General features: G+C 44.4%; 1 protein-coding gene across 1 annotated transcript in view; it reads left to right on the top strand.

Moving 5' to 3' along the window:
• Nucleotides 1-239: 239 nt before the first annotated feature.
• The window catches only part of CTNNBL1 (catenin beta like 1), a 48,392-nt gene continuing 22,575 nt past the window's right edge, over nucleotides 240-26,056 (top strand). Inside the window, exons 1-7 of the mRNA XM_069752281.1 lie at nucleotides 240-326; nucleotides 17,915-18,076; nucleotides 19,944-20,050; nucleotides 20,140-20,279; nucleotides 21,876-21,973; nucleotides 22,050-22,143; nucleotides 23,415-23,506. Coding sequence (XP_069608382.1) covers nucleotides 297-326; nucleotides 17,915-18,076; nucleotides 19,944-20,050; nucleotides 20,140-20,279; nucleotides 21,876-21,973; nucleotides 22,050-22,143; nucleotides 23,415-23,506 — 723 coding nt within the window. The 5' untranslated portion in view covers nucleotides 240-296. The remainder of the gene's footprint in view (nucleotides 327-17,914; nucleotides 18,077-19,943; nucleotides 20,051-20,139; nucleotides 20,280-21,875; nucleotides 21,974-22,049; nucleotides 22,144-23,414; nucleotides 23,507-26,056) is intronic.

The following is a 26,056-nucleotide window of genomic DNA, read 5'->3' as shown; positions in this document are numbered from 1 at the left end:
CCTCACATCTATACACAGCCCAGTCCCGCAGCTCCTCACATCTATACACAGCCCTGTCCCGCAGCTCCTCACTCCACACATAAACACACTGTTCCGCAGCCTCTCCCACACACAGCTCCCTTGTGCGCCGCCTCTCAGCTATACACATTGTTCTGCAGCTTCTGCCCTTCCTCACTTCTCAGTGACCAACCCACGTGTGCACTGCTGCTTCCTGGCATGAGCGCTGCATTGTGGGGAGGCTCCGCCCCTTCTTGTTACGTCATCCCCCCGGGAGCCGCTGAGGTCTAGGTTCGGCCATGGATGTTGGGGAGTTGTTGCGGTATCAGGTAGAGCACCGGGGTTATGCGCGGTATGTGCCGGGGAGGCCGCGGGGCTGGACACTATGGACCCGTGTGTGGAATGCCTGCATGCTGAGACTTGTAGTGTGCGCTGCACATATAGTACCCAGCAGCAGGTTATTAGATGGATGGATGCATTACCATCACAGTATATAGCCAGCTGGTAGAGCTGGCACAGCAGTAATGTTTCCTGCCCTGTGTATGCGCACGATACATGGTGCTCGTGCCCGTGGATGAATGGGCACTAGTGTGGGCTGATCCATCTTGCAGGGGGCTGTTCTAGGGGCACAACTTCTAGTGAAACAATCCATTTAATACAATTACTGTTTTATTACATTTGTCAATTGATAAATTTGTGCCGCTCTCTGCCATCCCCTTTACTAGACACCAGACTGCCTGTAGTGCCTCTTCCCAGTATGTCTGACCGCACATAGAGCGTCTGATCTTGCGGGGTCACGATCTTTTGATTTACCAAATAAATCACATAAATCAAATAAATACTAAAAAACAGCCTCTTCTGGACACAAAGGTATCACAGCAAACACACAGTACACCCAGCAGAACAATATTGTATCATACAATTATTAGGTTCTGTAGAAGGACGTAGATCTGGGGATTTATTATGATGGAATATAGGCTGAACTGGATGGACAAATGTCTTTTTTCGGCCTTACTAACTATGTTACTATGTTACTATGTTATGTTCTTGGTTATATTTGTACAGGGATTCAACTTGGGATCTATCAAATTTATATATTTTTTTTAAGCCTTGAATCATCTGATTTTATGTTTGTGTGAGTTTCTTCCCTTTTTCTTTTCAAATTACAACTTCTTGCATATAAATGTTGAATTCAATAATAAAGAAACACAAAAAACAAATACTGAAGTGCCAGAATAAATACATCTTAATCATCATAACACAACTTTCTCAGCATTTTCAACCTGAATGCATTGAACAAGCCAAAAGAAAAAAGGTGATCATATCCTCAAGTGCAATTTTTCCAAATACAGTCTCATCCTAATTATGTTAAAAACAAGATTAAAAGAACCAATATTTTTTCCACCTATTTATACATTAACTATTTTTTCTATTATATCACTAAACATGTCATTTATGAAGTGTTTAAGAATAGTACAGTAGTTAAATCCTCGTTCTATAAAATATGAACTACCGTATATTCTCGAGTATAAGCCGACCCCCCTAATTTTGCCACAAAAAACTGGGAAAACTTAATGACTCAAGTATAAGCCTAGGGTGGAAAATGCAGCAGGTACCGATAAATGTCAAAAATAAAAATAGATACCAATAAAAGTAAAATTAATTGAGACATCAGTAGTTTGTGTTTTTGAATATCCATATTGAATCAGGAGCCCCATATAATGCTCCATACAGTTTATGATGGGCCCCATAAGATGTTCCATATTAAAATATGCCCCATATAATGCTGCACAAATGTTGATTATGGCCCCATATGATGCTCCATACAGACATTTGCCCCGTATAATGCTCCACAAATGCTGATTATGGCCCCATAAGATGCTCCATAGAGATATTTGCCCCATATAATGCTGCACATGGCCCCATAAGATGCCCCATACAGATATTTGCCCCCATATAACGCTGCACATGGCCCCATAAGATGCTCCATACAGATATTTGCCCCATATGCTGTTGCTGCTATTAAAAAAAGATGACATACTCACCTCTCAGGCCCCTGGCACTTGCAATTCTCACCGGTCCTCGTTCTGGTGCCGCTGTGTCTTCCACGTCCTCTGACCTGAGCGTCACTGCAGAGGACGGGGAAGACGTAGCTGCGGCTGTCGGTGGAACGGGGAACAGGTGAATATCGCGCACTGCGTTATATTCACCTGCTCCTGGGGCGGTGCAGTCCCTTGTTCTCCGGCAGCTTCTTCCTGTGTAGAGCAGTCACATGGTACCTCTCATTACAGTAATGAATATGCGGCTCCACTCCCATAGGGGTGGAGCCAGGTCCATATTCATTACTATAATTAGCGGTACCATGTGACCGCTCAGTACAGGAAGAAGCTGTCAGTGCCCAGAGAACCAGGGACTGCACCGTGCCAGGAGCAGGTGAGTATTATTAGACAGCTGTCGCTCCCCCTCCCCTGCCGACCCTTGGGAATGACTTGAGTATAAGCCGAGAGGGGCAATTTCAGCCTAAAAAATGGGCTGAAATTCTCGGCTCATACTCGAATATATACGGTAATCAAACAATTAATAGTAGGTTTTTACACTGGCCTTTTATCATCAACTAGATGGTGGCCCGATTCTAACGCATCGTGTATTCTAGAATATGCATGTCCACGTAGTATATTGCCCAGTGATGTAGTATATTGCCCAGTCACGTAGTATATTGCCCAGTCACGTAGTATATTGCCCAGTCACGTAGTATATTGCCCAGTCACGTAGTATATTGCCCAGTCACGTAGTATATTGCCCAGTCACGTAGTATATTGCCCAGTCACGTAGTATATTGCCCAGTCACGTAGTATATTGCCCAGTCACGTAGTATATTGCCCAGTCACGTAGTATATTGCCCAGTCACGTAGTATATTGCCCAGTCACGTAGTATATTGCCCAGTCACGTAGTATATTGCCCAGTCACGTAGTATATTGCCCAGTCACGTAGTATATTGCCCAGCCACGTAGTATATTGCCCAGCCCACGTAGTATATTGCCCAGCCACGTAGTATGTTGCCCAGCCACGTAGTATGTTGCCCAGCCACGTAGTATGTTGCCCAGCCACGTAGTATGTTGCCCAGCCACGTAGTATGTTGCCCAGCCACGTAGTATGTTGCCCAGCCACGTAGTATGTTGCCCAGCCACGTAGTATGTTGCCCAGCCACGTAGTATGTTGCCCAGCCACGTAGTATGTTGCCCAGCCACGTAGTATGTTGCCCAGCCACGTAGTATGTTGCCCAGCCACGTAGTATGTTGCCCAGCCACGTAGTATGTTGCCCAGCCACGTAGTATGTTGCCCAGCCACGTAGTATGTTGCCCAGCCACGTAGTATGTTGCCCAGCCACGTAGTATGTTGCCCAGCCACGTAGTATGTTGCCCAGCCACGTAGTATGTTGCCCAGCCACGTAGTATGTTGCCCAGCCACGTAGTATGTTGCCCAGCCACGTAGTATGTTGCCCAGCCACGTAGTACGGTATATTGCCCAGCCACATAGTATACAGCAGAGCCACGTAGTATATTGCCCAGGCACGTAGTATATTGCCCAGCACAGAGCCACGTAGTATATTGCCCAGCCATATAGTATATTGCCCAGCACAGAGCCACGTAGTATAGAGACTTAAAAAAAAATAAACATATGCTCACCTTCCGAAGGCCTGTTGGAAGTCCTGCTATACTCACCATCCGCTGCCTTTGCTGCTCCTCGCCACGCTCCCGGGACCGCTCCATTGCAAGCGGCAGCTTCCGGTCCCAGGGCTGGTGTGAGCAGGACCTATGATGACGTCGCGGTCACATGACCGTGACGTCACGGCAGGTCCTTGTCGCACACCAGCCCTGGAACCGGGAGCTGCCGCTTGCAATGGAGCGGTCCCGGGAGCGTGGCGAGGAGCTGCAAAGGCAGCGGAGGGTGAGTATAGCAGTTTGTTTGTTTTTTAATTATTTTTAACATGACATATTTTTACTATTGATGCTGCATAGGCAGCATCAATAGTAAATAGTTGGGGACACACAGGGTTAATAGCAGCGGGAACGGAGTGCGTTACACCGCGGGCCGTTACCGCTGCCATTAACCCTGTGTAAGCGGTGACTGGAGGGGATTACGGAGCGGGCGCCGGGCAGTGAGTGCAGGGGAGTAGGGGAGGGACTAATCGGACTGTGGCCGTCGCTGATTGGTCGCAGCAGCCATGACAGGCAGCTGCTGAGACCAATTAGCGAATGAATTAACCGTGACAGAAGGACAGACAGATGGAAGTGACCCTTAGACAATTATGTATATAGATGTGTTCCTTCTAGTGGGTGAAATGTCATCTTGTCCATAAGCGCTTACTAACAATGGCCATTTCCTTTTGTGTCAGTATGTACGGCTGTCATGGTGTTCGGCTCCACCTGAGTTAATATCTGATTTTTGTAACTTTTACAATGTCTGGTTTTCTTGGATACACAAAGGACGGCGCTGGACCAGAAGGTGCAGACAAGTCACTTGTACTTCTTCATTTTCACAATCTTTGGAGAGTCCAGTAGCCGCCACCAGCGCCAATCATATTCACAGGTCACATAACCAGTTGTCATCCATTGCCAATCTTGTGCCACCTTCTACCACCTCATGGACTTCGCTGTCTTTGCTGAATGAAGAAACCCTTGTTTTTATTTCTGTCACTACATGGGATGACGGTGCGGTATTGCGGAGTCCCTGTGATGGGTTCTGCTTCCTGTAACCGAGGTTTTCACAAACTCTCCTCCTCCTCTTCGTAGTCCTGGTTTGTACAATACATGAACTGGATGTTAAGAATATTTTTCTCCCTCCATTTGAACAGTTGCCTGAGTGTTCAGATTTGGTGTGAATATGGCCTCTGGAGGCTCGAGCGCCGGCCGGTCATCTGCTCTGCATTCACTGTCTACCCCTGCTCATTCTCAGCCCTAACAAAGCTTTCTCCTTTGTCCTCTCCTGCTTCTTAGGCTTCTTTCACCCATGCGTCGGTACGCGGCTGTCACAACGTACGTTGTGAAAATTCGACACAACGTGGGCAGCGGATGCAGTTTTTCAACGCATCCGCTGCCCATTCTAAGTGCCGGGGAGGAGGGGTTGGAGTTCCAGCCGCGCATGTGCTGTAGGAAAAGACGGACCCGACGTACGAAAAAACATTCCCTTGAATGTCTTTTCGTGAGGACGGTCCGCCAAAACACGACGCACCCAGTGCACGACGGATGCGACGTATGGCCATACGTCGTGATCCGTTGGCAATACAAGTCTGTGGGAAAAAACGCATCCTGTGGGTACATTTGCAGGATGCGTTTTTTCCCCAAAACGACACATTGCGACGGACAGCAAACGACGCAAGAGTGAAAGAGGCCTTAGACTCTGTAACATAATAAAATAATACAGTAATCTCTAAAAATCATGGATTATTTGGTAAATATAGACCCCACACTTTTACACCACAGGCTGAACAGATCTGAATTCAAGATTTTCGAATTTACACTATAATAGTTTTATTTTTTAAAATATGATCCCATCACGATCCCAACTTGTATTTTGGTATAGATGTGGCTAAGAGCATAGCAGGCACATGTGCAGTTTTTGAAATTTTGAAATTAAATGTTTTTTTCCAAAATGCATTTAAAATTTTTCATTTGCGTTCGCATCTATATACATAATTGTCTAAGGGGTACTTCCGTCTGTCTGTCTGTCCTTCTGTCACGGTTATTCGTTCGCTGATTGGTCTCGGCAGCTGCCTGTCATGGCTGCCGCGACCAATCAGCGATGGCCACAATCCGATTAGTCCCTCCCCTACTCCCCTGTACTCACTGCCCGGCGCCCGCTCCGTAATCCCCTCCACTCACCGCTCAAACAGGGTTAATGGCAGCGGTAACGGCCCGCGGTGTAACGCACTCCGTTCCAGCTGCTATTAACCCTGTGTGTCCCCAACTATTTACTATTGATGCTGCCTATGCAGCATCAATAGTAAAAATAGGTCATGTTAAAAATAATAAAAAAAAACAAAAAACCTGCTATACTCACCCTCCGCCGCCTTTCTCGCTTCTCGCCACGCTCCCGGGACCGCTCAATTGCAAGCGGCAGCTTCCAGTCCCGTCCCAGGCTGGGCAATATACTATGTGGCTGGGCAATATACTATGTGGCTGGGCAATATACTATGTGGCTGGGCAATATACTATGTGGCTGGGCAATATACTATGTGGCTGGGCAATATACTATGTGGCTGGGCAATATACTATGTGGCTGGGCAATATACTATGTGGCTGGGCAATATACTATGTGGCTGGGCAATATACTATGTGGCTGGGCAATATACTATGTGGCTGGGCAATATACTATGTGGCTGGGCAATATACTATGTGGCTGGGCAATATACTATGTGGCTGGGCAATATACTATGTGGCTGGGCAATATACTATGTGGCTGGGCAATATACTATGTGGCTGGGCAATATACTATGTGGCTGGGCAATATACTATGTGGCTGGGCAATATACTATGTGGCTGGGCAATATACTATGTGGCTGGGCAATATACTATGTGGCTGGGCAATATACTATGTGGCTGGGCAATATACTATGTGGCTGGGCAATATACTATGTGGCTGGGCAATATACTATGTGGCTGGGCAATATACTATGTGGCTGGGCAATATACTATGTGGCTGGGCAATATACTATGTGGCTGGGCAATATACTATGTGGCTGGGCAATATACTATGTGGCTGGGCAATATACTATGTGGCTGGGCAATATACTATGTGGCTGGGCAATATACTATGTGGCTGGGCAATATACTATGTGGCTGGGCAATATACTATGTGGCTGGGCAATATACTATGTGGCTGGGCAATATACTATGTGGCTGGGCAATATACTATGTGGCTGGGCAATATACTATGTGGCTGGGCAATATACTATGTGGCTGGGCAATATACTATGTGGCTGGGCAATATACTATGTGGCTGGGCAATATACTATGTGGCTGGGCAATATACTATGTGGCTGGGCAATATACTATGTGGCTGGGCAATATACTATGTGGCTGGGCAATATACTATGTGGCTGGGCAATATACTATGTGGCTGGGCAATATACTATGTGGCTGGGCAATATACTATGTGGCTGGGCAATATACTATGTGGCTGGGCAATATACTATGTGGCTGGGCAATATACTATGTGGCTGGGCAATATACTATGTGGCTGGGCAATATACTATGTGGCTGGGCAATATACTATGTGGCTGGGCAATATACTATGTGGCTGGGCAATATACTATGTGGCTGGGCAATATACTATGTGGCTGGGCAATATACTATGTGGCTGGGCAATATACTATGTGGCTGGGCAATATACTATGTGGCTGGGCAATATACTATGTGGCTGGGCAATATACTATGTGGCTGGGCAATATACTATGTGGCTGGGCAATATACTATGTGGCTGGGCAATATACTATGTGGCTGGGCAATTTACTATGTGGCTGGGCAATATACTATGTGGCTGGGCAATATACTATGTGGCTGGGCAATATACTATGTGGCTGGGCAATATACTATGTGGCTGGGCAATATACTATGTGGCTGGGCAATATACTATGTGGCTGGGCAATATACTATGTGGCTGGGCAATATACTATGTGGCTGGGCAATATACTATGTGGCTGGGCAATATACTATGTGGCTGGGCAATATACTATGTGGCTGGGCAATATACTATGTGGCTGGGCAATATACTATGTGGCTGGGCAATATACTATGTGGCTGGGCAATATACTATGTGGCTGGGCAATATACTATGTGGCTGGGCAATATACTATGTGGCTGGGCAATATACTATGTGGCTGGGCAATATACTATGTGGCTGGGCAATATACTATGTGGCTGGGCAATATACTATGTGGCTGGGCAATATACTATGTGGCTGGGCAATATACTATGTGGCTGGGCAATATACTATGTGGCTGGGCAATATACTATGTGGCTGGGCAATATACTATGTGGCTGGGCAATATACTATGTGGCTGGGCAATATACTATGTGGCTGGGCAATATACTATGTGGCTGGGCAATATACTATGTGGCTGGGCAATATACTATGTGGCTGGGCAATATACTATGTGGCTGGGCAATATACTATGTGGCTGGGCAATATACTATGTGGCTGGGCAATATACTATGTGGCTGGGCAATATACTATGTGGCTGGGCAATATACTATGTGGCTGGGCAATATACTATGTGGCTGGGCAATATACTATGTGGCTGGGCAATATACTATGTGGCTGGGCAATATACTATGTGGCTGGGCAATATACTATGTGGCTGGGCAATATACTATGTGGCTGGGCAATATACTATGTGGCTGGGCAATATACTATGTGGCTGGGCAATATACTATGTGGCTGGGCAATATACTATGTGGCTGGGCAATATACTATGTGGCTGGGCAATATACTATGTGGCTGGGCAATATACTATGTGGCTGGGCAATATACTATGTGGCTGGGCAATATACTATGTGGCTGGGCAATATACTATGTGGCTGGGCAATATACTATGTGGCTGGGCAATATACTATGTGGCTGGGCAATATACTATGTGGCTGGGCAATATACTATGTGGCTGGGCAATATACTATGTGGCTGGGCAATATACTATGTGGCTGGGCAATATACTATGTGGCTGGGCAATATACTATGTGGCTGGGCAATATACTATGTGGCTGGGCAATATACTATGTGGCTGGGCAATATACTATGTGGCTGGGCAATATACTATGTGGCTGGGCAATATACTATGTGGCTGGGCAATATACTATGTGGCTGAGCAATATACTATGTGGCTGGGCAATATACTATGTGGCTGGGCAATATACTATGTGGCTGGGCAATATACTATGTGGCTGGGCAATATACTATGTGGCTGGGCAATATACTATGTGGCTGGGCAATATACTATGTGGCTGGGCAATATACTATGTGGCTGGGCAATATACTATGTGGCTGGGCAATATACTATGTGGCTGGGCAATATACTATGTGGCTGGGCAATATACTATGTGGCTGGGCAATATACTATGTGGCTGGGCAATATACTATGTGGCTGGGCAATATACTATGTGGCTGGGCAATATACTATGTGGCTGGGCAATATACTATGTGGCTGGGCAATATACTATGTGGCTGGGCAATATACTATGTGGCTGGGCAATATACTATGTGGCTGGGCAATATACTATGTGGCTGGGCAATATACTATGTGGCTGGGCAATATACTATGTGGCTGGGCAATATACTATGTGGCTGGGCAATATACTACGTGGCTGGGCAATATACTACGTGGCTGGGCAATATACTACGTGGCTGGGCAATATACTACGTGGCTGGGCAATATACTACGTGGCTGGGCAACATACTACGTGGCTGGGCAACATACTACGTGGCTGGGCAACATACTACGTGGACATGCATATTCTAGAATACCCGATGCGTTAGAAACGGGCCACCATCTAGTAGGTAAAATATTATCTAAGATATTCTTGTGACATATCTGTCTAAAGTCTGTACAGTTCTGAGTAGAATGGTGTTTATTTTGTTTCTCTATCTTTTTTCTAGCCTGAGTTATGAGGAGAAATGTAAAGGCAGGCAACATCGAAATTCGCACTTATTCCGAACTTTGAAAATCAATTTAAAAAAAAAAAAAAAAATCTACTATATAAAGCTGAATGTGTGTGTGTGTATGTGTGTGTGTATGTGTGTGTGTATGTGTGTGTGTATGTGTGTGTGTATGTGTGTGTGTGTATGTCCGGGATTGGCATCTGCACCGTCGCAGCTACAGCCACAAAATTTTGCACAGTCACACGTCTGGACCCTGAGAGCGTCATAGGCTATGTTGTGAGGCGAAATTTTAACCCCGCGCTTTCCAATTCACCAAACAATTTTGCCCCTATCTACATAATGGGGAAAAAAGTGAAAGGAAAAGTGTTGGAAGCGTCGCAGCTACAGCCACAAAATTTTGCACAGTCACACGTCTGGACCCTGAGAGCGTCATAGGCTATGTTGTGAGGTGAAATTTTAACTCCGCGCTTTCCAATTCACCAAACTATTTTTCCCCTATCTACATAATGGGGAAAAGTGAAAGGAAAAGTGTTGGAGGCAAATTGACAGCTGCCAGATGTGAACAAGGGGGACTTAAAGAGTGAGAGCGATGGCGCCAAAGAGTATATACCGTACAGTTGCTAAGGTGGGACCCCGACATGGGATACTCATCACACACGGGGATATGAACACACACACAAAATGCGCCACACACTACCACGTGCTTGAACACATATACCACCCTCAGCACACATTTCACCACACATACACCAACCTCGCCACATAAAAGTCGAAACACAAAAGTCGCCGCTCAAAACTCACCACGCGCAAAACTTGCCACATGCAAAAAATAGGCTCACGCAAAACTCGCCACAAGTGCAAAACTCACCTCATGGAAAACTCGCCACACGCAAAACTTGCACATGCGGAAAAGTTGCCACATGCACAAAATTTGCAACACATGCAAAAGTTGCCTCACACAAAACTTGCACATACTCAAAAGGCACCAGACATAAAACTCACCACGCGCAAAACTCGCCATGCGCAAAACTTGCTGCACACAACTTGCTACACTAACCTGTCACATGCAACTCGACACACAAAAAGTTGCTACACGCATGTTGCCACACAAAACTCATCTCACAAAAGTCGCTACATGCATGTCGCCACACACAACTCAACACACACAACTTGACAAACGAAACTCGCCCTAAAACACACACAAGTCTGGTATTAGCCTTCAAAAATAAAAATCTGATTAATAAGCAGACAAACTACAAGAGCAACAAATGTACCATATAGGAAATACGGCAGCTGTCAGTCACATGACCTGTCTATTATGTGTATGTGTGAGCTAATATATACTGCCAGGGGGAGGACTTCCTGTTGGCTGGGGATTTATCAGGCTGCCAATTTATCTTACAAATACTGAGGTAAAAATACTGAGCAAATAACGTGTTAACGAGGTCTAATACAGGAGATCACACAGGTATATACTATATACAGGGGAGATGACACACAGATATATACTATATACAGGAGAGATGACACACAGGTATATACTATATAAAGGAAGAGATGACATACAGGTACATACTATATACAGGAGGAGATGACATACAGGTATATACTATATACAGGAGGAGATGACACACAGGTATATACTATATACAGGAGCAGATTACCTACAGGTATATACTATATACAGGAGGAGATGACATACAGGTATATGCTATATATAGAAGATGACATACAGGTATATACTATATACAAGAGGAGATGACACACAGATATATACTATATACAGGGGAGATGACACACAGGTATATACTATATACAGGAGGAGATGACATACAGGTATATACTATATATAGAAGGAGATGACATACAGGTATATACTATATATAGGAGGAGATAACATACAGGTATATACTATATATAGGAGGAGATGACATACAGGTATATACTATATATAGGAGGAGATGACATACAGGTATATACTATATACAGGGGAGATGACACAGCAGGTATATACTATATACAGGGGAGATGACATACAGGTATATACTATATACAGGAGATGACATACAGGTGTATACTATATATAAGGGAGATGACAAACATGTATATACTGAGGTGAAAATGAGAGGTGTGAGGTGAAAATGTGTGAGTGCAAAATGAGAGGAGTGAGGGAAAATAGTGTAGTGATCGGAAAATGACAGATGTGAGGTCGAAATGACAAGTGTTAGGCGGGAATGAGAGGAGTGAGGGAGAAAATGAGAGGTGTGAAGGAGAAAATGAGAGATGTGAGTGGGAAAATTAAAGATGTGATTGGGAAAATGAGAGGCGTGATGGGAAAATAAGAGAAGGGACGTGCTATAACTAACCACAGATATTTACTATGCCCAGGCAACGCCGGGCTCTTCAGCTAGTGTATATATATATATATATATATATATATATATATATATATATATATATATACATACATATATATACATATATATATATACACACACATATACAGTACAGACCAAAAGTTTGGACACACCTTCTCATTTAAAGATTTTTCTGTATTTTCATGACTATGATTGTAAATTCACACTGAAGGCATGAAAACTATGAATTAACACATGTGGAATTATATACTTAACAAAAAAGTGTGAAACAGAAAATATGTCTTATATTCTAGGTTCTTCAAAGTAGCCACCTTTTGCTTTGATGATTGCTTTGCACACTCTTGGCATTCTCTTGATGAGCTTCAAGAGGTACTCACCGGGAATGGTCTTCCAACAATCTTGAAGGAGTTCCCAGAGATGCTTAGCTCTTGTTGGCCCTTTTGTCTTCACAAATTTACGGAGCCGAAACCCCATAGATTGGACCCTTCTCACCATGTAATCAGCTTTTATCATTGGGAAAGCAGCTACTGACTTAGTCATTGGGTCGTGTGTGTAATGCATGGATGAGCCCAGACTATTCGCTGTAATGTAGGTGGATCATGAGCGGCGGTGCTATATTCCGCTACGTAGTGTTAGAATGGCACAAGCACTCGGCATTAGAGATGGGTGAGCCATGACAGAAGTGTTGTGAGAGGACGTTCAGTGGGCGTTCACTTTATCCGAGCACGCTCGCTCATCACTAGGTAAGTTATTGATCAGTGAGTATTTGATTGCTGGGACCCTCACCGATCAGCAGAATGAGGAATTTCTGTCTTTGGGGGGATACCTATATCTCTATGAGTATAAGGTGGCAGCAGTTCACATGGTCGACCACCGCTCCATTCATTCTCACAGGGACAAAAGTTACCTATTCTACTGCTTGTGCAGGTCCCGGCTGTCAGACCCCCACTGATTAATAAGTTGTTGTACTTCTGGTGGATAGGTGGTAACTTGTTTTCACCGGAGAATTCCTTTAACCCCATAATGCCGCATGACGGATACATCCATCATGGAACATGTCTCAAAGCATAGCCAACTCCACACAGGGCAAATACTGGCTATAATATATAGCTGACATCCGACAATAAGAACACTGTTCCGGTAGGCCACAACCTGCAGAAGCCCTCCCATGGCTTTGTCAGCGAGAAAATAATAGAAGTTATGGCTCTTGGAAGAAGGGGAGGGAAAATGAAAGTGCAAAAACTTGCTTGATGCCTAAGGGGTTAAACATGTGGACACTTTCCTATTCTGCACTAGAAATGTAATCACTTCACAAATACAAAAATGCTAGTAATTATCTGACTAAAGGGCTAGAGTAGAAAAACCAATAATGTTGTGGAGAAATTAAAATCTTGTGCAGCCCACGTCTTTCTGACCAGATGATGGCTAGCATAGCCCTACATGCATCTCACTGCTTTGTCAGGCATTAGAGCTGGCTTCATTAAATGCATCACACCTCTTGCACAAAGTCTTCAGGTACTTCCACTTGTCAGAATCCACTGTGGATTTTGTGCACTGGCGTACAGGCTCTGTCCCAGTCTGTATATGGGGATTTTTTCCTTCGGCTAAGTTCACATTTGCGGTTGAGTCTGCAGCGCATCGTCCGCAAACGCATGCAAAACGCATGATAACGTAGCTTTTTTTATCCACATCAGCGTAAGCATGACGGCAAAAAAAAACGCAGCGTTTGCATGTGCTTTTGCCTGCGTTTGCGTTTTTTATGCACATGCGTTCGATATTTCCAGGAGGGAGTGACTCATTGGGCGTGTATAAATCAGTTCTTGGATATGCACAATCCAAAGTACGGAAGCGCGTCGAATGCATGCGTTCCCATAGACACTCATCCGCATGTGCATGCCTGCGCATATTTGTTGGAAATTTGCCACCTCAAAAATTGCAACATGGTGCGTTAGCCGCGCCCTCGACGCACACCGCGAAAAAACGCATGTGTAAGCAAACGCAGGTGAACGCATGCAAATGCATGAACCTGCGTCTACAATGTTGAAGATAGGAAATCAAGACGCATGCGGATGTATGCGTCCGAAATGCTGCGGACACAACCGCAAATGTGAAACCAGCCTTAGAGGCAGCATTCCTAGCCCTAATAGTAGGTTATGCATTCACTTTCTGATCGCTAGGGATCCGACCTCTGGGATCACTGTTTTGCAGCTTATGGGTAGAAATGCTCTTGCAGGGAGGAAACGGCGAGGAGGACGCAACACTGTGCCAGCTGTACCACCAGCGCATCACTTTCATTCTCAGGATTAGGGTTGGTAAGTGACAGCATATCCTAGCGATTTATGCCTTCATTTACTGACACTAAATCAGCTTGGTTCTGTGGTCATATCATTATTTGTACCCGAACTATGACATAAAATATCCAGACAGACTTTCACCCATCAGAGCCACTGTAAGGGCAGATAGTAAACCTACGATAAAGCGGTGCTCCTTTATATGGATCCCACCTTACATCCCTCCCCCCTCGTCAAGCCGAGTGTTCATTTTCACAAGTCACATTGGTGCAGTGCTGACGGTATTTTAGAAATACCGAGCTGCCTGAGAACCTGACAGTAGAAAATGGCATCATTTACATAAAGGGAGAAGGTGTTAAAAGGAATATCGCTTTTTATGTGTGGCGTGAGATGCAGCACATAGTGGACACATCGGTATCTGAACCGTTCATCCCCCGTCATGTTTCTACCTCTGAAATAATCACACTCGGGGCATTGAAAGCAGATCATGGAAATTATAGGGTGAAACATTAACCTTTCTGGGATTACTGGAGACCCTTTATCAGTAAATGGGGGTCTATAAGGCATAGGCATACACGGGCAGGGCATATAGACCCAGAAAGTCTGAGCACCGGCTTATCATCTACTCTGCACAGCCTCAAAATCTGTCTCCGCAAGATAAGATTGGTCTTTTCGTGTAATTAATAATTTTAATTAAACCCCATAAACTAGCCTCCGAGCAGGGAGATGAGCGGACAGAGGGGATCCACTTACACACCAAATCCCGGTACTTCATCCACACGCCAGTGTAAGCTGGCAGGCCAAGATTAGTGACTGTCTAACGAGGGCCATGAATTATTAATTGGCAAATTACCATTTGCATCCAGAACAAGCTTGGTCTTGCTCTGTAACCCCACACCACACATTTGATTGCTCGCATTTAGCGTTCAGCTTTGTTATTCGGGCCGAGTTGAATATTAAGCGGCTTTTCACTGCTGCTTTATCGAACTGTTTGATGTTTGTCTTGTCTCCATACCAGAGCTATATGTGCCAGGCATAGCAATGCCGCCTTGGCATAAAGTAGTAGGCGGGTTGCATAAGGCTATGTTCCCACCATGAGTATTTGATTTTGCAGATTTTCTGCACCTATTAGGTAAATCTGTTTCCTAGCATTTTTTTCCTTGCGTTTTTGACTGCTTTTTTTAAAATACGTTTTTAGTTTTTTTTTGTTTTTTTTTAGTGTCCTGTTTTAAATAAATTTTGCTCTGACCATGAGAGTGTGGTGTGTGGGGGGAGCCACTATATGAGGAATCTATCTCTATCTCTCTCCCTCTTTGGTACCCAGTATAGGGGTAGTTGTATCCTCTTATTTCGTGAAACCATATCATCTATTGGGAATATAAATAAAACTTAAATATGTGCATGGGAGTACTGGCCTAGAGTCTATCAGTTAACGGATTGATGTTTTGTCAACAGGGCCCCTTGGGAAGTGGTAATGGCTTTGGTTAGGAAGTACCAAAAATATCCCTCTACTGGGATGGAAAGTGGTTTAGCCCATGCTCGACTAAGTGAGGTCATAGAGGGTATGAGAACCCTGTGGGACTAATCATGGGTATCTTTGCTTGGCCCATATAGTCTGGTGGGCATGGAATAGGACGGCTCATGTAAACGCCGTATTACTGTGCCCTTCATGTGAAGGTCGATCAGTAGCTACAGGAGCCTCCTCTTTTTCTAGTGTCTGTCATATAATTTATTTGCAGCGATGATTGACGTCAGGGGTCCTCTTGTAGTGTGTCCTAAATGGAAACTTTAGGTTCTGTATAGTAATAAGTTTTTTTATTGCCTGTATCACATAGGGTTTGTGTAGCAGTAACATGTACTTAGTTTTCCCATTCTTGAACAGTGTCTGAGATATATAGTGTAGGATCAATGTGCCGTTACACTAGCGACCTTCTGGCAGTGATGGACCTATACACCTATTATTGGTGTTGTAGCAGTCCTACAAGGGTGACTGCACAGGCGCGTCTGCGATCTCTGGGACATGGAGGGAGCGGTGTTGGTGTGCCTGCGTGATTGGGCCCTTCACAGCGGTGCACCATCCCGCCGTCCGCCCTTGTCTCGGTGTATAGGATGATTGCGGCACATTAAGATCTGCACTTAGGAAATAGGCGGCGCCTGCGCATAGAGGTGACGCTTGGAGTGTCACCTAGGAAACCAATCCCTTTACACTGCGGCGCGTCCTGACATTTCTGGGCATGCGCGATGGCACCCTGGGGCTGGATATGAAGTGGCGGTGATGCATTGCGCAACTGAGTCTCCAGGGGTACCGGTTAATTTGGCTGCATGTGCGCACGGGTAGTGGAGAGCATGGTTTTAGGGATTTCCTCATACCAGCCGTCACTATGATGTGTGTGCTTACATATTGGCGTCACTGCATTGCCTAGGTAACCACTGACCATGCGCAGTGGTTACTTCCGGGACGCTGTGGAACGAGGGCTCGGCGTCGGTGCTCGCTCCCTCATGGGAGACTCCCTGCAGCTGCACTTCATTGCACAATTAGTAAGTACTATATAATCCAGGATCTAGTAGCCATCACACTATCGTTACCCCTGATGAAGTCACTTATGTGACGATACGCGTTGGGTGGGCCACATGGGGGCTGATTCCCTTCTTACTTTTTCTTCCTCAGTGATCTGATCGATTATGAGCATGTCCATTGGGAATTTATTCTGGTAATGTGTGCTCTCATATTTCTGTCCTGTTGTTGGCTATTATGCGGAGTCTGTTATCGCCATATTGCTTACGTTATGGCAGACCAAAACTTTTGTATAGTTATTTGCACTACTGTACTATGTGGCTTATATTAGATATCATCATATTAGTGCAGAGAATTGTTTAGGACAGTATGTGATTTTTGAGGTAGATTTGTTGGGGATCATTTTCCATGTGGATTATTAATCTTCTTGGGTAATTCTCTCTATGTTTGGTTTTTAAATATATAGTGTGTGGTCTAAGGACTTGTTATCAATAAAAATTTGTTATATTTGTTGATCCCTGCGTGTAAGCATGTTTCCTTTTCTGTGTTGCTGTTTTAAATAAAGCTGATTTGTTGTTCATGCCGCCTGGTATTTGGCATTGACAAAACTTTATTGATCCAGTCATGCAGAATATGTGGGTTTTCAATGCTTTTCCGAAGCAGAAACTCACTAAAAACAGATGTGTTCTTTTACCTGCGGATTTTACTCATTGAATTCAATTCTGTAAGGAAAATCGGCACATAAAACTCATAACCACAAAAGAAAATGACATGTTGTGGATTTCAAGCGTGCACCGCAGGTCAGTTTATTCAGCGTAAAAAGCCCGATGGTGAGAGATTTCTATAAATGCCAATCATTTTACTGAAACTGTAAGAAGCTGCGAAAAAACATAATCATAAACTCATCGTAGGACCATAAGATTAGATATCCTTTTATATGCGACCATGCATATGCACACACCCTGTATGGCAGGACATGGTACCTCCTACACACCTATAGGCTTTCCTAATCGTCCCTCTGTATTTCACATTAATCCTGTTTAATGCCAATTTTTGTTTTCCCTATTTCTCTCCTAAGCCTGACAGAGGTGCTAAAAGGGGGCGAGAAGAAGACCCAGATGAGGTCAAACCTCCAAGAAAAGAGAGAGGTGGTCGGAACTGGGCGCGTGATGAAGAGAAGGCACTACTAGAGGATGAGCGGAAAACAACCGATGGAGCTGGCAGTGCCGATGACGAGGAGGTGAGTAGTGGCTGTCAGGGACTCCAAACTTCAGAGTCGCAGGTGTCCCCCTGAAAAAGGTCTCCTCTCCTGCGGAACCCTGAATTTCATTGATGCAGCAAAGACTCTAGGGACCAACACAGCATTCTACAATTGTTACCTACTGCTATAATTTGGCTCCGATATTTTTAACTGTTTTGCAATGCAAAAAACAAAAGAAACGGCATTAACATTGTTTGGCATTGTGTTTGAACACTTTACGTAACAGGAAATTTTTAGTGTTTTGTTTTTTCCTTCACCTCTTCCAGGAGTCATAAAAAAAAGTATTATTTATTTTTAATTTTGCTATCGACATGGAAGTATCTTTTCAGGGCAAGTTGTAGATTTGAATGACAACATTCATTTTACCATATAGTGTACTGAAGAATGGGAAAAAAATCCAAGGGGCATGAATTGGTGAAAAAAAAATCAATTCTACCATTGTTTTTTGGGTTTTGGTTTCACAACAATTTTTTTTCTTTTTTAATAGGGCAAAAGTGGGGTAATTTGAATATATATGGTCCTAATGCAGAACAAGCGTCAGTCAGGGCCGGGGGCACAGTTACAGGTAATTGAACCCGCATCTGTGCTCCCCTCCACCGTGACTGAAACTGGAACACTGCCGGGGAAATAAAATTAATTTTCTCTCTACAGTGTTCGGGCATGAGCAGCAACTGAGCAGGTTAATAACATTATTATTAACCCCAAATCTGCAGGTTAATAGCAGTTTTTCTTGTGACAAGTTCCCTTTAAGTAGTTTGCCACTGTGCCATAAGCCGGCAATATACTATAGCTGGTATCTGTCGCATGTGGAAGGAGCCCCCTCCACACTTGCGAACCCCTTCATTGTTAATTCACGTCCTAATGTGGCAAGAGGTTAAATTAAAAAATCTTGCAGTTTTCACTCTGGCCACTAATAGGCTGATATTTCCTGTTTTGCCAAGACTGTTTTTTAGTAGTCATCTTATTATAATCACAGGCAAGATTGCACTCACAGATAACACCTATATACACAATACATGATTGTCTCCCTTCATCTCCTCTCCCCTCCCTGCACAATGACCTCTGCACAGATTACAGAGCATGCCTAGATCTCTATCCTGTAAAAGTCTTCATCAGTTGACAGCTCCAAGTGTCCATGTTGATGGTGTGAGTTATGTGTAGCTACTTTCCATAGACTGCAGGTGAAGAAGCAGCTGGTTGGTTATTGGGCTGGGCTGCAGGAGTGGCTTGGTGTGAGCACTGCTACTGTGCAGCATCACGGCACTGTCTGCATCTGCCTGGGAAGGAACGCTGACTGTAAGATGACCAGTCACGTCTGCTGATATGTGCCTGGCCCTGTGTGTGTGTGCAGTGGGCATCGTGCACTGGTACATTGTACATTATCTGCCGATCGGGCACACAACCTAGCTGGAATCACTATACATGATCACTATACAGTGATTAGCGAGTGTACTCGTTGCTCAGGTGATCTCCGAGTATTTGGTAGTGTTCGGAGATTAAGTTTTCATCGGCGCAGCTGAATTATTTACAGCCATTAGCCAAGCTGAGTAAATGTGGGGGTTGCCTGGTTGCTAGGGAATCCCCACATGTATTCAAGCTGGCTAGTAGCTGTAAATCATCCAGCTGAGGTGATGAAAACTAAATCTCTGCGCAGTCATAAATATTCGGAGGTCACCAGAGCGTTCCCAGGGAAAACCCGAGCAACGAGTACACTCGCTCATCACTAGTAATTAGTATCTCATCAGGTACCTTCATTACTGCACTTTTATTTCTTTAGAGTAGGACCCTTTGTGTTTCGGGGAGATCTATTTAAGGGGTGCTAAATGCTAATATTTTTCCCTGTTAGGTGGAGCCTCTGGATGAAAGTGCAGTGAAGAGGATGATTCTGACTTTTGAGAAGAGATCTTATAAGAACCAGGAGCTGCGTATTAAATTCCCAGACAACCCCGAAAAGTGAGCAAACCTCTGTGTTATATAGCTGAGCCTTGTGGACCCGCCACCCGTGGCTCCGATCACCAGACTCTTCCTCTTTGCACTGGCAGGTTCATGGAGTCTGAGCTGGACCTGAACGACATCATACAGGAGATGCACGTGATCGCCACCATACCGGACCTGTATCACCTGCTGGTGGAGCTGAATGCCGTGCAGTCTTTGCTGGGATTGCTGGGGCATGAAAACACTGATATCCTTTCACGGAAAATGACAACCACTATATTGTTGAGTGTGCTATGGTGGCCATGGAATTACTGTGGACCTGGAATGTGCAGGATGTTGGCTCTGGCACAAATAATTTTTTTCTTCCATTTCTACGAGTGAAAATGATTGTTCATCATCATAATCGCCTCTAAAAAAAAAAAAAAAATGGCACGAGCATCGCTTCCTATGGAATGGACTCATGCAAGCGTCGCGGTTGTCAAGGTGGGCTAGAGCTTGTAAGACCATGTGAAAGAGAGAGACTGACATGTGACCATTTGTTCTGTGTACAATGCTGTGGAATATGGCAGTGGTATAAACATTTGGATTATTTAAAGGGGTATTCCCATTTCCAAGATCCTGTCCCAATATGTAGTAGGTGTTGTATTAATAATAGCAAATGCCACCAATTAGAAATGTAGTATAGTTTTTCTGATTCGCTATGTCGCTTACCTCATGCAGGGCATTGCAGTAGCTTGGGTATCCATAGTTACGACCACTAAGAGCTGTCTGTCACTAAATGAGTGGTTGTAACCATGGATACCCAAGCTACTGCAATACCCTACATGAAATAAGCAACATAGCAAATCAGAAGAACTATACTACATTTCTAATTGGAGGTATTTGCTATTATTATTACACCTACTACATATTGGGATAGGATCTTGGAGATGGGAATACCCCTTTAAATAAAAGGACTGTCCCCTTTGAGAACAGTTTTTTTTTTTTTTCCTGTATGCTCCATTAGTAAAAAAGTGAAATGTGCTTTACTTAGTCTGCTTGGATCCTGCATTGAGTCTCCAGCGCTGCACTCGGTGACTGGCGTTGTCGACAGCTCTGACATGACGTTGATGCAGACAATTGAGTTCAGTGCCTCATCCTATATAAGCGGCACGAGCCTAGTCCTCTTCTCAGCTCATTCATTGCCTGCTGCGCTGTTGACGTGACATCAACAGACACTGGGGAGTAGTGGCTTAGCGCTGGACCTGGGCAAGGTATGCAAAGCGCTTTTTTTTTCTTTTTTTTTCTTAACACTACTAATGCAGCTTATAGGGAAGACTTTCCTTTTAATTTCTGAATAGATATTGCAAATTAGATGTACCGTTAAAGGGGCGTTATGGATAAATAAAGCTATGTGTGGGGAAATGTTCTGCAATATTTTATCGTGGTTTCTGTATACACTCCTGACAGTGATTCAGAATAGTTTACTTTCAGTGGATAAATCTCTAGTCTTGTGATGCGGGACCCCCGGGTGTGCGCTTGTTACATAATAATGCCTCCTATTGGATCCTTATAACAGAGGACGTCCACTTTGGGAAATGAATACAGAAAGTGTTATACTCAGTTGTGGATACTGTTACTGTTACTATTGTATCATTGCATCTGTTACTATTGTATCATACAATTATTAGGTTCTGTAGAAGGACGTAGATCTGGGTATTTATTATGATGGAATATAGGCTGAACTGGATGGACAAATGTCTTTTTTCGGCCTTACTAACTATGTTACTATGTTACTATGTTACTGCCGTTTCCCTTTATCCTCGCTGTCTGACTACAGCACGTTCCTTCCTTAGCGTGCCACATGTATGTATTGCTGTGGTTGACTTGCTGCAGGAGCTGACGGATATAGATACTTTACATGAGAGCGAGGAGGGCGCGCAGGTCCTTATAGACGCATTGGTGAGTAACCCCATAGGAGCACATTACTCCATGCAATACTGCTTGTAAAACTGGAGATGGCTTTGCTGATCCTCAGGTGGAAGGGCAAGTGATCGCCCTGCTGGTGCAGAACCTGGAGCGTCTTGATGAAACCGCGAAGGAGGAAGCAGATGGCGTGCACAACACTCTCGGTACGGCTGCAGATACAAATTATTTTTTTACTCTTGAGAAAATGTGTTAAAAATGCAGTGTGTGAACAAGCCCTTGCCATTCTTCATTTCCCGTTATAAGCACCAATTGTCATCTCCTGACCTGAGAATTAGGGAAATTAAAGAAGTAGTCTACTACTCGGACCACTTCTCATACCCCTCACTTTCCCCCCATAAAATAATAAAGCCTATACTCCCCTCCCGTGCCAGCGCCGTTCCCGCGGTGTCTACATTCTGACTCCTGAGCTCCCGTGCGGTTGTTGTGATGCTGGCGCCCAATCAGAGGCGGCGTCACTGTCCTGTCGAATTGAGCAGGAAGTGGAAGTCCGAGATAGCTGTGGCCCAGACTTCCTCTTCATGTTCGATTTGTCTGAAGGCGGGGACAGTGACGCCAGCTCTGATTGGGCGCCTGCACCACGTGTCACAACAACAGCATCGGAGACTGCGAGTGCCAACACCGCGGGAATGGTGCCGACGCAGGAGGCCATACATTTTGATCAATATGGGTTTGTCCTTGTAGTGGACAACCCCTTTAATGATCAATCCAGGAGGAGAAAGAAGTGGATTTCTCTGATAAGATACAATTGATTTCTGAAAAGAATAAAATGATGGTTGCTCTTTAAGGCATTAACTTCCATAATATGGATAGCTCATGTAGCACATATAATATTCTTTTATCAAACTAGATATATCCCAGTCCCATTTACTGAGGTGACTTTGTAATGGGAACTGAATTTAATTTTAATTTCCAACTTCTGAGGAGAAAAAAACCTCCTGTTTGCAAGTGTGTACGTAGGGAGCGAGATCAGGAGCAAAGTCAGCTGGGTAATGGCTGTGGTATACTGATGACAGTCAGTTTACCCCTTAGGGGTCACAGTCAGTAGCTATTGACCAAGGTATCCAAGTGGGTACACAAAGAGAAGTGGGCCCCACAGTCACCCCCTGCAGTGTGAGCCCATCTCGGACACATTTCTAAGGTTATGTTGTGGGAATTGCTTACATTGCTATTCCTAGGCCATGTTACAGGTTTGCTGACCGATGAGCTATTGTGATCTAGACAATCGTGAGGGGAGGTAATGGTCTTTCATCTACCAAAACAGAAATGCTGTAACGATACTGAGCCGTGTAAATTGTAGAGTGTCGTTATTCGCACTTTGTTGTGTGTAGTTTTGTTCCCAATTACTGTATTGAGAAAACGGTAATGCAGATGGTGGGAACATTAGGGCTAAGTAACGTCCTCCTTCTCCCATCAGCAATCATTGAAAACATGACGGAGTTTCGTCCGGAGATATGTTCTGAGGCGGCACAGCAAGGGTTGCTGCAGTGGCTGCTGAAGAGGTTGAAGGTAGGTGGAAGGATCCCCTGGACTCTTGGCTGCTTAGTAGAAGGAGGCCATTCCCCTACAGGTAATGGACGTCAGTCTGTATTCTGTCCATTGTACAGCAGGTACAGACTGATGTAAAACAGCCCGTAATACATTGCTGCTAAAAGAATTCTGTATTGTAAAAGTCTCGGCTAGGCTACATTCACACATCCATGTGGCACGTTGGTGAGTTGTTCAGTTTTTTTCTCAGGGGCAACACACAAACCCATAGCGTTCCATTGATCCTTGCACACATCTATTTTATACACCGATCCGTGTGTCCGTCGTGTTAGGCTCGGAGCGTGTCCTATTCTCGTCTGTGTGCAGATTCTCCTATTAAACCCTTAGTGACTTAGAGCTCATTTTCACTTTATGACCAGGCCAATTTTTTTTTTTTAAGTCTGACCACTGTCACTTTATGAGGTCATATCTCTGGAAAGCTTCAGCGTATCCCACTGATTCTGAGATTGTTTTTTCATGACGCCTTGTACTTCAAGTTAGTGGCTTATTTTGGTCGATATGATTTGCGTATGTTTATGAAAATAACAAAAATTTGACAACCCTTGAAAATGTGGCAATTTTCAAACTTTGAATGCTTATGCCCATAAATCAGAGAGTTATACCACACAAAGTGGTTAATAAATAACATTTCCCACATGTCTACTTTACATCTGCATCATTTTTTGAAGCTTTTTCTATTTTTTTAGGAAGATAAAAGGGGTAAAAGTTGACCAGCGATTTCAAATTTTTCCAACAAAATTAACAAAACCTTTTTCTTAGCGACCACCTCATATTTGAAGTCACTTTGAGGGGCCTATATAGCAGAAAATACCCAAAATTGACACCTTTCTAAAACTGCGCCCTTCAAGCTGCTCAAAACCACTTCCAAGATGTTTATTAACCCTTCAGGTGCTTCACAGGAATTAAAGGGATCCTGTGACACCCCCCCCCCCCCCCCCCAGGCGTTTTTAACTAAAAGAGCCACCTTGTGCAGCACTAATGCTGCATTCTGTCAAGGTGGCTCTTTTAGTTTGGGTCCCTGCAAACGCTGAAATAATCGCTTTTTTATAATGTGCCCCATATTCCTGAATTTGTCAGGGGGGCACGTCTTTTTCCCCTGACACAAATGCCTCCCAGCCGTCGCTCAGAGTCTCCGGGCGCCGCCTCCATTTCCTTCCTGAACATCCCCAGCGCCTGCGCTGTATTGAAGGGCAGGGCAAACTGCACATGCCCGAAAAAAAAAACTTACAGCGCAGGAGCTGGGGACGTTCAGGAATGAAATGGAGGCGGCGCTCAGAGGCCCTGAGTGACGGCTGGGAGGCGTTTGTGTCCGGAGGGGGAAAGACATGCCCCCCTGACAAATCCAGGTACGAGGGGCACATTATAAAAGCGATTATTTCAACATTTGCAGGGACCCCAACTAAACGAGCCACCTTGACAGAATGCAGCATTAGTGCTGCACAAGGTGGCTCTTTTAGTTAAAAATGCCTGGGGGGGGGGTGGAGAGTCAGGTTCCCTTTAGTAGAATATAGAAGGAAAAAGTTAACATTTTGCTTTTTCCACAAATATTTTACTTTAGCCACAGTTTTTTACTTTCATAAGGGCAACAGGAGAGATCGCACCATACAATTTGTTGTGCAATTTCTCCTGAGTACACCTATACGCCATATGGGGGGGAAACTACTTTTTGGGCGTACAACATGGCTCAGAAGGGAAGTAGCACGTTTGACTTTTTCAACGCAAAATTGGCTGCAATCGAGAGCGGATGCCTTGTCACGTTTGGAGACCCCCTGATGTGCCTAAACAGTGGAAACCCCCCACAAGTGAATGACAGGCAATTCCAGCATGGTATTTGGCTGTCTAACAGCAGCGAAATATGCAGTGCGGAGACTCGAGCATGTCACTCGAGCACACCCGCGATGCTTGGTGCATACCCGAGAACCCGATGCAAGCTCGAATTGCAAACACTTGCGCTCAACACTAGTCATCTTAATTTTTTTTTACTTTTGAAAAAAAAAAAAACAAACCTAATGGTAATGCTAAGAGTGATAGAAATAAAAGTGATTTAAAAAGATAAATAATAATCTAAAGGGATGACATGGGGGGGGGGGGATTACCTACTAATTATTGCCTTTTGATCACTGTGATAAGGTCATTATGATCAATAGAAAAAAATTTTGGTGGTGGCGGCCGGTAGATTTCAGGAAGACAAGGTGGAAGGTCGTGAGACAATGTAGGTAACGGGGGTGCTTGGGGCCATCAATTCTCCCTCCTCTGATTTGACATGTCGTGTCACAAGAGAGAAAAATTATTTTAATAGCAGGCACCCTTTTTTTTTTCCTTTTATCAATGTGATCGCCATTATTCATTGAATAACTGTGATCAGCGAGCTAATAATCCAGCCCTGATCGCATTCTCCAGGGTCTTCCCCTGTAGCTGTGACCCTGGAGATTTTTGCATTCTGGAGGGTGCTATGCCCTTATTCCCAATCGCTGTTTTAAAACGGCGATGAGGGAATAAGGCCCCTTTTGG

The sequence above is a fragment of the Ranitomeya imitator genome, chromosome 2 (genome assembly GCF_032444005.1).
Source record: "Ranitomeya imitator isolate aRanImi1 chromosome 2, aRanImi1.pri, whole genome shotgun sequence".
Taxonomy (NCBI): Eukaryota; Metazoa; Chordata; class Amphibia; order Anura; family Dendrobatidae; genus Ranitomeya; species Ranitomeya imitator.
Note: the sequence above shows the minus strand (reverse complement) of the source record. Positions and strands in the feature narration are given on the sequence as shown.